The following is a 17,514-nucleotide window of genomic DNA, read 5'->3' on the forward strand; positions in this document are numbered from 1 at the left end:
GGGTACTTCAGTTAGAACTGCAAAAACAGCAGAATCAAAGTCACTCTGAAGTATGAGACTTTATCCTCAAAATGTGCAGATGTTGATCACAGCGGGTCCTTGAAAGCTCCAGAGATCCCTCTCCCTGATGGGAATCGCTGTCTCTTTGACTGAGCATCAGAGGACGCACAGGTAAGTGGCTTGCACTTAGGGGCCATGTTGTGTGAAGGAACACAAATTGCACCCAGCGAGGGATTCACACTCACTCCTGGGTCTCTGGCTGAGTGAAATAGTAAGTGGGATCATCTGTCTTGGGGTTGTTGGGTTTTTTTGCTGGTCACCCACCCTTTTTTTTTTTACTGAGTGCATATAGTTGAATCCGTGTAAGTTAATGTGCATATTCTGTGGCTCCACCATACAAAAAAGCTTGAACCTGGTGCAGTAATCAATTGTTGGCAAGTTCAGATCCCACAGACGGTAGTATCCTGGCAGCAGTTTCCCCTACAAGCAGCTTAGCTACTCCATTCTGCATTAGCTGTAACCTCTCCACCAAGCCCATGGGTAGCTCTGCATACAGTGCATTGCAGTAGTACAACCCTGAGGTTGCTCCTACAGAGACAACTGTGGTCAAGCTACCCTGATCCACGAATGACTATAGTTGCCTTACCAGCCAAAGTGGGTAAATGGCACTCTGAGCGACTGAGAACCCCTGTGCCCCCCTCCAGCAACAGAGCTAGATCCAGGAGTACTCCCTGACTACACCTCTGCTCCTTCAGTGCAACTCCCTGCAGAGAACTGACTGGTCTTCCAGCCCAGAATCTGCTCACACCCAGAGCTTTTGTCTTTCCATGATTCACTTGGTTTATCAGACTGGTCCAGGACCTGTACAACCACTTTGAATAAAATGTTACAGAGATCAGCATATTGATGGCACCTCACTCCAGGTATCCTAATGATCACTCTCAGTGGCTTCATGTAGATGTTCAGGAGCACTAGTGCCCTGCACTATGGGGCTGAGAAACATTTGCCAAATGATATCCTCTGGAATCGTCCAGGGAGATACTATTGGAAGTCCTGCAGAACAGTGCCCCTGATCCCCATCTCCCACAGATGGTCCAGGGGATTGTTGGTATCCAAAGATGATGAGAGATCGAGTAGGAGCATCATGGTCACACTCCAGCGTCACTCTCCCAATGAAGGTCCTCCATCAGGGTGACCAAGGCTGTTTCAGTCCTGAATCCAGCTACAAATGCACACGGAGATACAGTTAAGTTAAACTGCTCACCTGCATAAGTGCATTGTTCCTTTAAAAATCAGGATATTCTTGCTGCATACTCTATGTAAATGAACACTTTTTCAAGTTTTGATCTTTACCCTTTAATTAGTTTGCACCGAATATGCATGTAAATTGTGGGAAGGTAAAATCTCTTCATTCCATATTGATGGTTCTGCTGCTGTGCTCAGTGCCCTTGAATTTATTTTCAGGGAATTACAGGGTGAGTCCTTTAAAAGAGGCCCCGTGGATACAGATACACTCACCCTGTACAAGAGGAGGCCTTTCAGTGGGGAAGCAGAATGGAGCTAAAGAAAACCTTGAGCTTCTATTTGTAATGCATCATGGAAACGTTGAAAAGCAGGACTGATCGTGACTGGCACCATACATGATAGTTCACGTGGAAAATCACAAACTAAACAACTCAGTGTGTAGGTTTACAAAAACTCATTTACAACAACGTACAGCGTTTCAACAACTTCTAATTCATTTAATCTTAAATAATGTATACAATGCCAAGATAATAATGACTTGAGCAACTCAGTATCTCAAAGCCAAGCAATCCAAATATTTCTGAAAAAGTCCATGAGGGAAACTATGTGTAGACTTGCGCTGCTGCAGTCTCAACAGAACTCCGACAATGAGATATTTGGATTTCAGTCTCTGTTTCATGAATCGTAAACCTACACACAGAGTTGTTTAGTTTGTGATTTCTCTCTCTGAATTCCTTGGGTGTGTCGTGGTTCAAGTGGAAAGGCAGTATACTGGAGGCATGCAAGCAAGCGGCAGTTTTGCACAGCCCATGCAATTTTTGTCTCAGGCCCTTATCAGCCACAGACTCTTTTGTCTTGCATCGTCCCACCATAATCTGTTCAGCAGAAGCAAAAAAACCGGTGATGCCTACAAAGGCTTTTTCAAAAGAAGTAAGAACTCTTTGACAGTGAGCAGGAACTGAATGGGGAGGGAAGGCTCTTAGCTGAACCATGTCAGTAGTGACGTGATTTAGATAATGGTTTGAAAAATACTAAAAGTCTACCTTGAAAGAACTGGCTGAGGAGTTCAAATCAATATGCTCCTTCTAGTCTTTAGTCTCCTACGTAGAGTTTTCTGCCTACTTGGGTTCCACTTTCTTTAGCTACCCTGTTTTGGGGGCAGAATCCTTAGACGCTCTTTTCCTCCCTGTGCCCTCCCCACAAACAAAACATGCAGGGCCCCCCTTGCCTCGAGTACAGCAAGGTTTTTTTTAGCCCCCTCTTTCATTTGTGCCTTCTTACCACAGCCCCATGTTTCCATGGCTCTTTGGAACAGAAAAAGTGTTTATAAACTAATGAAGAAGAAAAAGCAAGGGCTCGGGCTAAACCACATAAAGACAGCTGGGGAAGGCAGTGATTCTGAGAGCTTCTTAATGGACAAAAAGGAGAAAGACAAACATTCCCAGGACAATTGCAGACCCAGGCGAAAGAAAGGACATTTGTTGCACTTTGGCAAAGCAGCACAGGTAGAAAGGCATCACAAATTATGAGCTGTAGTTGAAGGGTCTGATTGTGTCATGTCCACCTGCCTGTTTTTCACTGCATGGCTCAGCTTCCTTCTCAAGGAAGGGCCTTGTTAAAGTTTCCTGCAACAATGCCTCCTCTGCCACTTCAAACAGTCCTCTTTTCTCTGCCACTGGAAAGGAAAATGAGACCTCTTTAACATGTTAAATGGTGCTCCCACAAGCAACTCTGCAGAAATGACAACAAAATGATAGTTTGGCCAACAAAACTGTCTGTGTTTAGTGCAGAGAGGAGGATTTCTAATATTCCAACAGACACTGGGAATACAGAAGATATCCTGCACAGCTTTCTATGCCTCTCAACAAAATGCCAGCCCTGTATTTCCCTTGGCAAAAAATGGCAGCATCATCAGAATTCATCAGAATTTAGAAACAGAAAATCAGATCTGGCTTACAACATAATCAATATACAAATTTAAAATAGCTAGGACCAATTCTTTCCAGTGGCGATGGGCACACAAACAATACCATGGTAATACAACAATACAAGAAATACGCAGAGCAATCCACACTGTGCTGGACAAACCTCTGCCTAAATCTTAACACAGCAGGAGTGAAAAGAGCTTCCCTGTAAGTGTGGATCCTATTCCTATGCATGTCTCCTGGGGCTCAGAGGGACTTACTCCAAAGTAGGTGTGCCTAGGATGCCAGCCTGTATATTATTACAAAGTGATCAGTTCAGTTGTAGTCGGTTGTTACATTAATATTCTACCTTTCCTCCAAGAAACACAGAACCTGCCTTTCAACTTTTATTTTCACAATAACCCTCTGGGGTAGGTTAGTTCAAAGGATGGTGACCGGTCCAAGGTCCCGGGGGGGGCGGGGGCTTCATGGCCGAGTGGGGATTTGAAGCCTGGTCTCCCATGACCGAGGCTGATATTCTCACCACTATACTGTACTGCCCCACATATACTTATTTAGTTAAGAAAACGTCCCACAGAGGAGGCAGGCTGCTGTATCCACAGCACTGATGCATTCTGTGACCAATCACATCCTTTGCTGGGGGCCAATAATTCTGCTGCTATCTCGCATGCAGCCATGGTTTATGGCTTACTGCTCATGGGATGTCAGGGGCAGGGTAAGCCATGAGCGTAATGCTATGACAAACCATAGCTTAGCTCACAGCAGTGTAGAAGCAGCAGGATCAGAGGATTGTCTCTCCTGGAACAAGCACATGGGCTCATTTGTGCCAAGCTGCGGTTTGGCTTAGAATTGCATGCAAACTAGGACGCTGTGTTTACAACAGTCCATTTCCAATGAAATGATTTAAAAGGTGTGTGTGTGTGTGTGTGTGTGTGTGTGTGTGTGTGTGTAGGAAAGAGTGAGTGAGAGAAATTAAATTTGCACATCCGAAGGTGTTATGTACTGAGTTGAATAGGATCCAAACTGCAGCAGTCTGATTAGTCCTAGAACAATAGGATCCAAAAGGCAGCAGTCTGATTGGTCCTAGAACAATAGGATTCAGAATGCAGCAGTCTGATTGGTTCTAGAACAATGCAGCAGTATGATTGGTTGGCAGGAACCACCCAATCATGCTCCAGATAGAAGTGAATCCACAACCTGATTGGCTTACAGTAGAATTCCGGAATTAGCCAATCATGTGCAGCCCATTGTGTAAATAATGTATATAAAGCAGATGCTTTGAGGGGACTTTCATTCATTCCTCCTCACCACTATGAGCTGAATAAAGAGCATGAAATCACTTTGCGACTCTGAGTATATTTCACTGGCGACGAGGATGGGATCCCGCTGAGCTGACTGCCACACACAGCACCGCAGCACCGCCACCTGCCGCACCGCTGCCTCGCACCGTGTATCCAGGCTTCAGCTCCGGGACACAAGGAACTCAGAATGGCAAAAAGTGTCAATCACACAGATGTATTAAGGAATGTGGTAGCTTGATCTCTTGATCACAAAATCCTCAAACAATCCTTCTAGTTTTGTGGAACTTGATGGAACAACTTGCTAATATAATCCTGGGACTGTGGAACTGGGGGAAAGGTCAACATACTGATCTGGGGGAAGTATATCTGAATTACTTCCTCTGTGTCTCTCCATATAGATTGTTTTATGCTTCCTAGCTCCCCAAACAATAGGAGGCTTTAGAAGCAGACATTTACTGTTGGGGGACTATATTGCAAGCAGATTGTTTAGATCCAAATTTTCTGTGTATGTATTTGACAGGTCAGCGTTCACACAGCTTTAGTTTTGTCAGTGACTGATATTCATTCCTCCACTTTTCGCCTCCCTCAGTGAGTGAGACTTGAAGGAATACAGCCACAAGTCTTTTGTGGTTTTTGTTGTCTCCCCCATTCACTCATTCAAAGCCCCCACTGCCCTTTTCCTGTTCTGTGAATGCATTCAGGCATCTCTGCATCTTTAAAAAAACAAAATTTCGCCCAGGAAGTGGGCAAGAGAAATGCTACCAGTCTTAGTTATAACATTTCACAATGGACAAAATGGAGACTGCTGCTTTTGGGGGATAGGCTGGGTGGGCTATGCATTTCAATGTGGGTTTAAAAAACATTTAGAGTGATAGAGAGATATGATAGAGAGATCTATCTGTATTTCAAACACTCTTAGGACACGGGGTCAGGTTCAGATGTGTGCCAAATGCAGGTGTCCTTGACCTGCTCTGGAGGAGGGTAGGACTCGAACCTGTGGCTTCAAGCTGCAAGAAAGGAGATTCCAACTAAACATTTGGAAAAACTATCTGACAGTATGAGCTGCTTGGCAGTGGAACAGACTCCCACGAGAGGTGGCGGACTCTCTTTCCTTGGAGGTTTAAAAGCAGAGCTTGGATAGCCATTTGTCATGGATGCTTGAGCTGAGATTCCTGCATTGCAGGGGGCTGGACTGGATGACCCTTGGGGTCCCCTCCAACTCGACAATTCTATGATGCTTGCCATGCTTCTTTCCTTTCCTTTTCCTTAAAAAAATCAACAGTCATGGGTTGGGGCATAAATTGGTTCATACAGTTTTCCTTAATGAAAATCCTCTCAAAGCTATTTGCCTATCACTTTTTTTTTTAAGAATAATTTTTTATTAACCAACCAATCACATCAAACCAAACCAAATTACATAAATTCCAAATTACACAGCCGAATTTTAAATTTTTGTTGGGGGTACCCATATTTCAAGTTCCGAAGGGGATCCCAATCAACTTCTTGCTTCTTATTGCTGTTTTAATGTCCACAAATCTAACCTTATGATGTTCACAGTACTATCCAGTCCTTTCTTATTGTTTTTCCACATCTCTTGTTGTTATTTTCGTATATTTTTCCTTTCTCTTTGTGACCTCTGATAGTCTCCACAAGCTGGTTAGAACATTTTGTAATCCTGCGTGGATATTATTTTTTTTATCCAGTAGCCATATCCAGACGTTTTCCATATAACATCACTTCCATACATCGAAACAGTCTTAGCATCATTAATCTTCACCAATCTGCCTCCTTTCTCAAAACCTCTGAGGAGATTCACCAGGAATGCAGTCTGAAAACAAGTCCGTTCTTCCTCCCGGCTATAAATCCTTTGGCAAGATGGCAACTCCAAATTAATTGCTGCGCCATTCCAAAAGCTCTTATTGCTTCTCGATCTCTATAAAGCATACTTTTGGTTAAAGTTTATCTCCACACAGACCTTAATCATCCTGCTTGGGTCAGTTCAACCGACGATTCTAATGACGAGGGGTTCTTGTAAATCACATAGAAGGAAAGTAAAAAAGGTTCCCCCCCCATTCAGTCCCGTTGTCAACATACCCAGCCTTTGGTGTATCTTCATCGTAAAATATTCCTGTTTCTCCAACCCGTCGTCTTCTTTCGCAGAGGTCACTTAAATTAGCAGACTTCACTCCCCTTCTTCACTTGAAATATGTGCATTTGCTTCTTTTGTAATTAATTATTCCAAATTGCTGCAGCTAGTGCGCGATCAGAGACAGCGTCCAGGAGAGCCGAGGTCCACACGGGGGCATTCTGCCTAGAGCCCTCACCCCCTTCTTTCGAATTAGGGGGTGATTTATGGGCACAGCAGGCAAGGACAGTGTTCCCCATTTCCTTGGGGCAACAAGGGAGGCTGCCTACTCCCATAACAGCCTCTTAATTACCCCGTGTGGGTCGGAGAGATGGTATTGTCGGCCATCTTCCAATGCGCCCCCTAGTGGCCCCCGCTATTTGCCTACCACTGAACCTTCCTCCCCAAGCACCACAGCTGAAAATACCTCCAAGAGCCCCTTTCAGCTGCTCAAAAAAAAAAGATAATGTGGAAAAAAACAAGAGATACAGTCAACAACTTCCAACATCTCATCCACTTGGGTTTTCTCAGTGCTATTTTTCTAGAAAAAGAGGTGCTGGAACTCACCATGGACGCCTCCCTTCTTCCCTTAGAATGGCAATGGCACCCACCTGAGAGGTGCCGGAACTGAGTTCCTGTGAGTTCAGGCTTTAGAAAGCCCTGGGATCTCTGTAAATATATTAAATTTGCTGGTGGCAGGGAAGGCCTATGGCAAGGATTGCTGTCTCCCTCTCCAGTTTCTCCAAAGGTTTCATTAAACCTCTGGAAGTGTCTTTCAAAATGGCAGCTTATGGAGACAGCTCAGTATCTTTGCAGCCACATAATCTTTCATGCACAATATAAAGCTAAGTCATAAATAAACTGAGTTGCTTTGTGTTTGTGTGCGTGGCTGGGTAGAGTGATTCATACAAACCTACTTAGAATACTGGATGAATGTAGCAAAAGTCTATGAACTATGAGGAATACTCTTGTCACGGCCGAGGGAGAAAGGAAACAGGAGACAGGAGGTGGCAAAAAAGGGTGCGGAGTGTTCCTTGCCAGCTGCATGCTAGAATGGCATTTCCCCCAGACTCCCACAGGCATGAACACTGAGCACTGCTAAGCAACCAGAGATGCCCTTCAAGCCCAAAGAAAGAAACGGCAGTCTTGTGGGTGCTATAAGGGATGACGGATTGGACTTGGGGAAATGCCCTTCTCTCTCTCTCTCTCTCTCTCTCTCTCTCTCTCTCTCTCTCTCTCTCTTACCAGGGGCATAGGACCCCCCCCCCCAGTCCCCGCCATGCTACACCACTCTATATTACTGCTGTACAGTAGGGCCTGACACAGTGGGGCCTGGGAGTGCATCCTTGGTTCTTGCACAGCTCCCACAAGGTGTAGAACAGGGTGGGGGGAACTGGATCTTATCTCTCCCACTCTGCACAGGCAAACCCACCTGTCATCCACCTGGCAGCATGATGAAGCTTGTGAACTGCCCTGAGATCTTGTGGTGGAGGGGGTTATGTAAATCAAACAAACAAACAAAAACAAGCAAGCAAACAAGCTGCCTGGCAGTGAGCAAGACACTTTGAAGATATGCTTTGAGGCACACCTTTAAAGAGACTTGCTGTAGCCCCCAATCAGTCTTGGGAGTCTCTGCAGAAAAGGAGACCCCCCTAAACAGAAAGGGGTTTGGATTCCAAGCGTTTCCTCCAGCACTTTGCATCCAAGTTGCTTGGCTGTGCTGGTGCAACTAAGGCCAGCTGATTGTTGGCCACAGAGCCATCGCTGGCCATCAGCTGGTCAGCAAGTGCTTGCAAGTCAACACTTCAAAGCACCTCTAGCAAATGCACACAGGCACCCGTAAAGTGTATCTTACAAGGCCCAGGACTATATTGTGAAGTGAGGGAATTCCATTCATGGCAATTGCAGACTCTCAGCCTCCAGGTCTTGGCACGGAGTGATGACTTCATTGCACCGGTGACCCAACCACAATACATTTCCTATCTAATTCAGAGGCTGGATGGTGCCATGTCTAGTTAGATACAGAACTGCAAAGGGCTCTTCCCTGCCAGTGTCCAAACCCTGATATTTACTGTGGATACAAGTCTGCTGTTACAGCTACTTGCTTGCAGCTCTTTGACTGTGCCACTCCTGATCTCCACCCATTAACTTTGTGCTGCGAACTGCCCTGTGATCTTTGGATGAAGGGCCGTATACAAATTTATTAAATTATAGTAATTAATAAATAAGCACATGAACAGCAGAATCCCTAAGACTCAGATGCTCCAATGCCAGCCTCCAGCCCCGGGCACCTGCATGTTTCACTCACCTGCCTTTTAGTTGTTTGACTGCATAACACTATAATCCCAACAGAGCAGTCGCTTCAAGTTAATGAAGGGTCTGCAATAAATTGATAGAACAAAGCAGCCACAATTTTTTAAAAATGCCATTTAATCATAATCTGGGCCTTATAACTTTATAGGCTTAACCCTCTGATTAAACCCTACAGCCATAAGCAAACCAAGAAACAAAAGCTCTTAAAAACAGATCCTTACCTATTACTTTTCCTAGGAAAAGTGACTTCAGTGAGTGGAACTGGAGGCTTGATGCTGCTGGCAGGGTGTAGGTGAGGGCAGGGTAGAGGTCCAGCTGGAGAAAGACAAAAGCAAAGAAGCCAGGCTTTGAGAAGGCTGCCACCCAGCCGGGTCTTCCTGGAGGAGGTTACCCTCACTAAGCCGACACTTCTGCTTGGGGCTGCTGGCTTCACCCTGATAAGCAGGACATTCCAGCAGCAGCAGCAGCAGCAGCCGCCGTGAGAGCCAGGGTCAAGCCTCAGTGGGGAAGAGAAATAGCCAAAACATGGTGCTGCTATCAGTCTCCCATCCACTCCCGTTCACAGGCTCACGTCTTTTGGTTTGCTGAACTGTCTGCTTTAGAAATGAAGGACATTTATCCTTTTATGTTTATCTATCAGATTTCTGTTCAGGGTTGAACACATTGTAAAGTGAGACAATTCATATTTCATGTAATAAAATCAAATAGCAAAGCACCAAACTCTGTTATTGTTGAAAAACCAGATTTTAGATTTTGAGTTTCAATTCAAATTACACACCCAATTCTGACTTTTGTCTACAAACAAAACCAGAACTCCAAACACATTTTGAGATCATTTGCTCATGTCAGAATCTGACATACTTGAATACATGAAATCTGCTGAATTCTGAATTATGATTGCTTTCATCATTAATTTCTTAATTAATTAACAGTACAACAATTGAAAATAATAGAGCAGAAGGAATACATCTATTAATAGCCAAGGTCTGGCACAGTGTTGTAACTCAAACCTAGTGCTATGAGTTTGGGGGCAGGAATGTTGGACCCCTCTAACCCCTGGGATTCCAGCAAGGGTTAAAAGATGGGAGGGGTATAAATAATAAAATTGTTGTTGTTGCTGTTGTTGTTGTTATAGCTTCCAGGTGAGGTGATGGGGGATTAAAGGGCTCAGTGACATTCGTCAAATGGGTGGAGCCCCCTCCCTCCACAGAAAAGCCAGCTGAGAGCAGCGATGGGGCAGTGAGGTGACTTAGAAGTAAAGAAGCAAGTTGGAGAGAGCCAGAGCAATGTTTGAGAGCAACGTTTAATTTCTGTTTGAATCCAAGGCTGTGGCTATGGAAGAAAAAAGACCCTGTGGGGGGTTAATGCTGTGAACCCCTCCATCACAATTTCAGGTGTAAATAAGGCATATATTACAAAGACCCCACCAGAGTCTCTGCTGGGCCTCATTTCCAAAAGGACACAAACTCTGAGCACGCCTGGGACCTCTGGAACCTAATGCCATGTGGATCTTGGTGTGGCAACGATCTCCTTCTTTTGGGAGAAAGCTACATTTGGGCGTTCAGAGAAAGAGAGTAAATTTCAACGCCCCCCTGTGTTGATGTGTGTTAGGAGGGCTTCCGCAATTCCTTACTAATTTTCCTGAGTGATGCTGACAGAAAAGGAGCTGCATTTTCACCCTCCCTTTCAAAGCTGACATAGAAAGCTACACCATCTTTTCTGCTCAGCATTGCAATGTTCAGGACAACCCTGGGCTAGACACTTGCCAGGTGAGGAGAAAAGACTGGTGCCCCCGTCTAAACAGAAAAGCCAGATGGATATAAACAGGGAAGTGGAAAGGGAAAAAGCAAGCAGGCAAAGAGAGCGAGGGAGAAAGGAGCGGAGGAGAACTGAGCCCAGATTTCCTAAGAGGAACTAGAATATTAATGTCTCTGAGGCTGGTTTAAAGTGGCCAACCATCTGAGGTCATAACCAAAAGAAAAAGGTTGTGCTTCCTTTTCTTTCTTTAGAAAACATGAGGCTTAGGGAGCAAATGCGGACACCAGCCTGGTCACATGAAAGCAGGTAGCAACCCCCGTTCTCCCAGTTCAAGGGTGAAAAACCGGCAGCTGTGCCAGAGGGAAACTGATGAGCACTGGGCATCTTGTGCGTCAGTCTTGTCAGAATTCCTGCAGCTGAGCAATAGCAATAGGTGTGAATATTTTCAGGCTGAATAAAAAGCAGGAGGAAATCAGAAGAATGACAACTTCAAAGTTGTTGAGATTATTACTATTCGTATACCATGGTGTAGGGCAGCCGATAGTGAGAGATGCTGCTGGTCAGGGACGTGTTCTTATAAATGGGAAAATATCTACTAGATTTAAAAGAATTTGTACTTCATAGCACCAGCCAGCGGGAGATAGAGATATATACAGTCACAGGGAGAATAAAGTGCCCCCTCTTTGAATTATGTGGTTTTACATATGAAGACATAAGAACAATCACCTGTTCCTTAGCAGGTCTTAAAATTAGGTAACACAACCTCAGATGAACAACAACACACGACATATTACACTGTCTCATGATTTATTTAGCAGAAATAAAGCCAAAATGGAGAAATTGTGTGTGAAAAACTAAGTACACCCTTGCTGCTTCCATAGGAATTAAGAGGCTAAGTAGCAGGCAGGGGCTGCTAATCAAATGCCCTTGCTTAATTGATCATCAGCAAGTGTGCCCACCTCTATAAGAGCCAAAGCTTTGGCAGTTTGCTGGTCTGGAGCATTCAGATGTGTTTTAACACAATGCCAAAGAAGAAAGACAACACAAGGCTCTTAGAGAAGCAAGTGCTGCTGCCCATGAAACTGGGAAGGGTTCTAAGGCCATCTCCAACCAATTTTATGTCCATCATTCAGTGAGAAAGATTCACTGGGGAACAATTTTTTACTTTTTGAATGCTGTCTAGATTTCTACAACTGATTTAGGGTATTTTTGCACTGCTGAATCAGGAAATGGCATCCGTTTCTCTCCATCAGGTCAGGTTTACTGTAAACTGAATGGTGGGCATTGATAAAGGTAAGTACACGTAAATTGCATGTTGTTCACCATTTTTCAAACTTCAGGGCTTGAACTTCCGTTTCTTGGAACTCCTGGAATGCTCAGCGGCAGGGAGATCTCTCTTCAGAGTCCAACAGTAGTCAGCCATCATGACTGCGTCCCAGCGACCCTGATACCTGGTCTCCATCTCTTTCATGTCCTGATGGAATCTCTCCCCCTGCTCGTCACTCATTGAACCCAGGTTCTCAGGAAACCGGTCCATATGTGAAAATAGGTAGTGCATCTTGACGCTCATGTTGCAGCCCAGGTTTCTGAAAGCAGTCAGCATGTTGTTGACAAGTTCTGCGTAGTTTCTGGCCTTATTGTTGCCAATAAAGTTCTTCACTACAAGAACAAATGCCTTCCACGCTTCCAGTTCCACTTCGTTCATCGAGTTTCCGAACTCTGGATCTCTGATGAGCTGACGGATCTGAGGACCGTCAAAGATGCCAGCTTTCAACTTCTCCATGGTCAATCCTGGAAAAGCCTGGCACAAGTAAGTGAAGCAGTCACCATCCTTGTCCAGAGCCTTGGTGAACTGCTTGATTAAGCCGAGCTTGATGTGCAGTGGTGGGAAGAGTATTCTGTCTCTGTCCACCAGAGGGTCGTTGATGACGTTCCTTTTTTGGCAAGGCACCAATTCCTCCCGCACAGGCCAGTCCTTCTTCGTGTAATGCTGAGCACGGTCCCTACTATCCCACATGCACAGAAAACATGGGTACTTGGTGAAGCCAGACTGTTGTCCCAACAAAAAGTTCACTATCTTCAGGTCAACACAAATAAACCACTTATGCTGATCATAACCAATTTTCTCCAGCACATACTTCACCGCTTCATAGTTCTCCTTCAGTGTACTCGAGGGAGCCAGGGGTATAGAGGCAAACTGGTTGCCGTTGTGTAGCAGAACACATTTCAGTGATCGCTTGCTGCTGTCAATGAACAGTCTCCAATCTTTGGGTTCGTACTGTGGCACTCCAAGCTTGAGCAGAAGCTGCACAATATCTGCACAGTACACCAAGTCCTTCTCTTCCGAGAAAAAACTGAGGTACTCTTGATGCCTGTTGCGGAAGAAGCTGATGCGAGCACTGTCAGAGAGGAGGTTTTTTCCCTTCAATCTGGATGCCAACAGTTCGGCAGAGTCCTTTGACAAGCTGAGGTCGCGAACTAGATCATTCAACTCCTTTTGGGGAAATGGACGTGGAGCATCATCTTCAAGAACCACTTCTTCTTCTTCATGTCCTTCAACACTGGAGGCATCTTTGTCACTGATGTCAGGAAGTTCTCCGAAGATAGGCACTGGAATTTCATCACAATGAGCTACAGGACGACGTGCTGATAGAAGATCAGGATACTTGAGGCTGCTCCGGTTCTTTCTGTTGATCCCAGCCGCACCAATTTATGGAAGATTTCGAGGTTTTATGACTTCAAACTGATCCCTTTTCGACATAATCACCCAGAACTAGGACCTGAATACTTCTTGTCATTAAAATAATCATTTCCAATCAAAACAATTATTCAACATGGCATTTTACCCCCACCAACTTCTTCTAAAATGCTCCACACAAGCGTACATGTGAACAAAAACATAAAAAAATACAGCCTGGAGAAGAGGAGGTTAAGGGGTGATATGATAGCCATGTTCAAATATATAAAAGGATGTCACATAGAGGAGGGAGAAAGGTTGTTTTCTGCTGCTCCAGAGAAGCGGACATGGAGCAATGGTTCCAAACTACAAGAAAGAAGATTCCACCTAAACATTAGGAAGAACTTCCTGACAGTAAGAGCTGTTCGACAGTGGAATTTGCTGCCAAGGAGTGTGGTGGAGTCTCCTTCTTTGGAGGTCTTTAAGCTTGACAACCATATGTCAGGAGTGCTCTTATGGTGTTTCCTGCTTGCCAGGGGGTTGGACTCGATGGCCCTCATGGTCTCTTCCAACTCTATGATTCTATGATTCTATGACATGTGCCATAGCTCAAAAACTTGATCTGATTGAGCAAAACCAATGTGATTTTTGGATTCAGCGCATCAGTTTCGTCCTAAATCAACTGAAAAAACGCAGACAACAAATTTGTTGTTGACCAGTGTTATTTAAAAGTGGAAAACATTTAAGACAGTTGTCAATCTTCTTAGGAGTGGACGTCTCAGCAAATTCACCCCGAGGTCAGACTGTGCAACATTCAGATAAATTGCAGGAAACCCAAGAGTTACATCTCAGGCTCCTCAGGCCTCAGTTAGCATATTAAATGTTAAGTTTCATGACAGTACAATTAGAAAAAGACAAAACAAGTATGGTTTGTTTGGAAGGGTTTCCAGGAGAAAGCCTCATCTCTCTGAAAAAGAACATGGCAGCACGGCTTTGGTTTGCAAAGTTGCATCTGAACAAAACACAAGACTTCTGGAGCAATGTTCTTTGGACAGATGAGACCAAAGTGGAGATGTTTGGCCATAATGCACAGCACCACATTTGGCAAAAACCAAACCTATGCCAACTGTCAAGCATGGTGGTGATGATTTGGGCTTGTTTTGCAGCCACAGGGCACCTGGGAACCTTGCAGTCATTGAGTCGACAAGAACTCCTCTGTACACCAAAGTATTCTAATGTGAGGCCATCTGCCCGAAAGCTGAGGCTTGGCCGAAACTGGGTCATGCCACAGGTCAAGGATCCCAAGCACACCAGCAAATTTACAACAGAAAAGAAGTAAGGGGTTGCAATGGCTCCGTCAAAGTCCAGACCTCAACCCAACGGAAATGCTGTACGGGACCTTAAGAGAGCTGTGCATAATGAACTGAAGCAATGCTGTAAAGAAGAATGGGCCAAAATTCCTCCACAATGATGTGAGAGATGCATAAAACACAAAACTATTACTTCATGTTATTACTGCTAAAGGTGGTTCTACAAGCTATTGAATCATAAGGTGTACTTAGTTTTTCACACATGGCTTTTCCATTTTGGCTTTATTTCTGCTAAATAAATCATGACACAGTTCAATATATCATGTGCTGTTGTTCATGAGGTTGTATTTACCTAATTCTAAGGCCTGCTCAGGAACAGATGATCGTTATTCATATGTAAAACCACAGAATTCAAAGAGGGTGCACTTTCTTTTTTCCAGAAAAAGTTCTGGCAACTTCCTTTTACTAGAGAGTATGTGTCTTTTGGCAAGTGTATGTTCCTTTGCAAGTATCCCTGAACGAATTGCAGCATCCCACCCTCCATGATTAATATCTATATCATGAATCCAATAATTTGGTGCCTCAGTGAGAAATGCCCTTTACACTCAAATACCCCGGGAATGTGGGGCACACATTGTTATGTACTGAAGTTCTCACCCTGGGCCAGCAGGGGGATACTGTATAGTTTTCACTCAGGTCCACATATGCAAATAAGGGATTGAAAGTGATGTTCAGTGATTGGATAGTTACAGAAAGTGTTACAGTTGTGTTCTAGTGGAGCTCTATAGAAGCAGGCTGGCTGAACCCTTCAGCTCAGTTCTGTTCTGGCCTGTGAATAAACAAGAGCTGTTTGAAGAATCGCTGTGTCGTCTGGTATGTTCACCCACAACTTAACACACATGGTGATTCTTTATCCTCAAATAGGAATTGCGGGTGTCCAGAAATCAATAATGGCTGACTAATTTCTGATAACTAGCTACCAATAATAATATAATATGTGGGAATAAGGAAAACAGGAGAAGAGCCTTTCAAAAAGTTATGATGTGCTGCCATCTAGTGGTTATCAGGGAGTGAGACATTAAGAGTTGAAATATCTTGTTGTGGTAAAAAGACGCTCCAACATTTCTCTGATGAAAATAGGGACAGCATCTTCTTCTTCTTCTTCTTCTTCTTCTTCTTCTTCTTCTTCTTCTTCTTCTTCTTCTTCCTCCCACCCCACCCACCTGACTGGCTTGCCCAGTCAGCTTCCAACATATATAAAAACATAATAAAATATCCAGGGCTGCCTTCTAAAGGTTGTAAAGGTCAAGGCCAAGGTACCCCTGACCATTAGGTCGAGTCGCAGATGACTCTGGGGTTGCGGTGCTCATCTCGCTTTATTGGCTGAGGATGCTGGCATTTGTCCGCAGACAACTTCCGGGTCATGTGGCCAGCATGACAAAGCCGCTTCTGGTGAACCAGAGCAGCACACGGAATCGCCGTTTACCTTCCCACCGGAGCGGTACCTATTTATCTACTTGCACTTTGACGTGCTTTCGGGCTGCTAGGTGGGCAGGATTGAAAGGTTGTAGAGTCACTTATCTCCTTGGCTCGGGGGTCGCATAACTGCAGCCCCTCCAAAATTTCACTGATGGAAATAGGGGCGACCTAAGGAAAAGCGGGATATTCTGGGATCAAATCAGAAACTGGGACAGCTTCTGTAAATCCTGGACTGTCCCTGGAAAACACTTGGAGTTTCTGCATTAATAACAATACTTGTATTGTACTTAAAACTTTCTAAGTGCTATACAGATATTAAAAGATAAGGCAAGCCTTGTCCACAGGCTCACAGTGTACCATCCTTCATCAAAAGGTGAAGGACAAAAGGAATATATTTTGAAGATGTGTAAGTTGCAAAAGAATATTTTGTTTTAGTAAAATCACAATTATTAGTAAGAAAAACAATCAGCCAATGAATATATATTCAAGTACAGTCTTTTTTAAAAAAAGAAAGAAAGCAGGATTGCTCCTTCTTCGCATCAGCCCCTATGAAGGCAGAGTGATCCTGCTGAGTTTGAGCACCAGCTCAGTACTAAGCAGAATGGTTCCCTCTGATCAGGAAAGGGGATGAGACTTCTTTGCACCAGGTTCAGGAGAAAAACTGGATGCGCCAGGGATCTCTGCGGCACGCCTGGAACTCAGCGCTGAAAAGGGAGGAAGGAGAAGCCCCTTCTCTCAGAGTCCGATCTTGCTGGAAGGGGAGAGAAAAGGAGGGCTCCCAGGTGTTCAGAACTCAGAGGGGACCTCAGCAGCCCAGGGAGGCCAGACAAGCACAACCAACGGCCAGGTCTCTCTCCCTGCACAGATCTTCTCCCTTCATGCCAAATACTGAAGACTAACATTCATGAGGCTGAACAGTTCTGGTCCTTGCTTGACAACAGAAAAGCTCAGGGACAATTAAAAATTAAATAAAACCAAGCAAATAAAACAGAACACTATACAGGAAGTGCAAAACAACAACTAAAGTCTTTTTTAAAAAAGGTTACAGTTATAGTCGCATGTCCTAAACAAAAGTTCTGTTTCTAAGCAAAGTGTGTGCATGTGCACTCCTAGGTTTTTGCAAGGCTTTTCTGTCTTTAATATTCATTCATCATGATGTAATTATAAATGTAGGTCAACTCCTACAAAAGCCTTTGCCAACTATTTGATTGGAGTCGAATACTGCCTACTGCCCTCTTTTCAAGAAAAAAACCTACTCAGTGCCCCCGTGGAAATCTCCCTTCTTTAAGCAAACAAACAGTCTGATCCGCCGTCAGGGAGGGGCCGGGGCCACAGCCCACCTGGCCTTTGCCAAAGAGGCAGGCAAGCTGCAAAAAGGGTT

The 17,514-nt window shown here is 44.5% G+C and overlaps 1 protein-coding gene across 2 annotated transcripts in view; it reads right to left on the reverse strand.

Annotated features, from left to right (window-relative positions):
- The window catches only part of CNTNAP2 (contactin associated protein 2), a 999,981-nt gene that overhangs the window by 35,749 nt on the left and 946,718 nt on the right, over positions 1 to 17,514 (reverse strand). For both annotated transcript variants that reach the window (XM_083577628.1, XM_083577629.1), the window contains one exon: positions 9,131 to 9,224. In XM_083577628.1, coding sequence (XP_083433754.1) covers positions 9,131 to 9,224 — 94 coding nt within the window. The remainder of the gene's footprint in view (positions 1 to 9,130; positions 9,225 to 17,514) is intronic.

This window comes from Podarcis filfolensis (assembly GCF_964270895.1).
Source record: "Podarcis filfolensis genome assembly, chromosome: 12".
Classification (NCBI taxonomy): Eukaryota; Metazoa; Chordata; class Lepidosauria; order Squamata; family Lacertidae; genus Podarcis; species Podarcis filfolensis.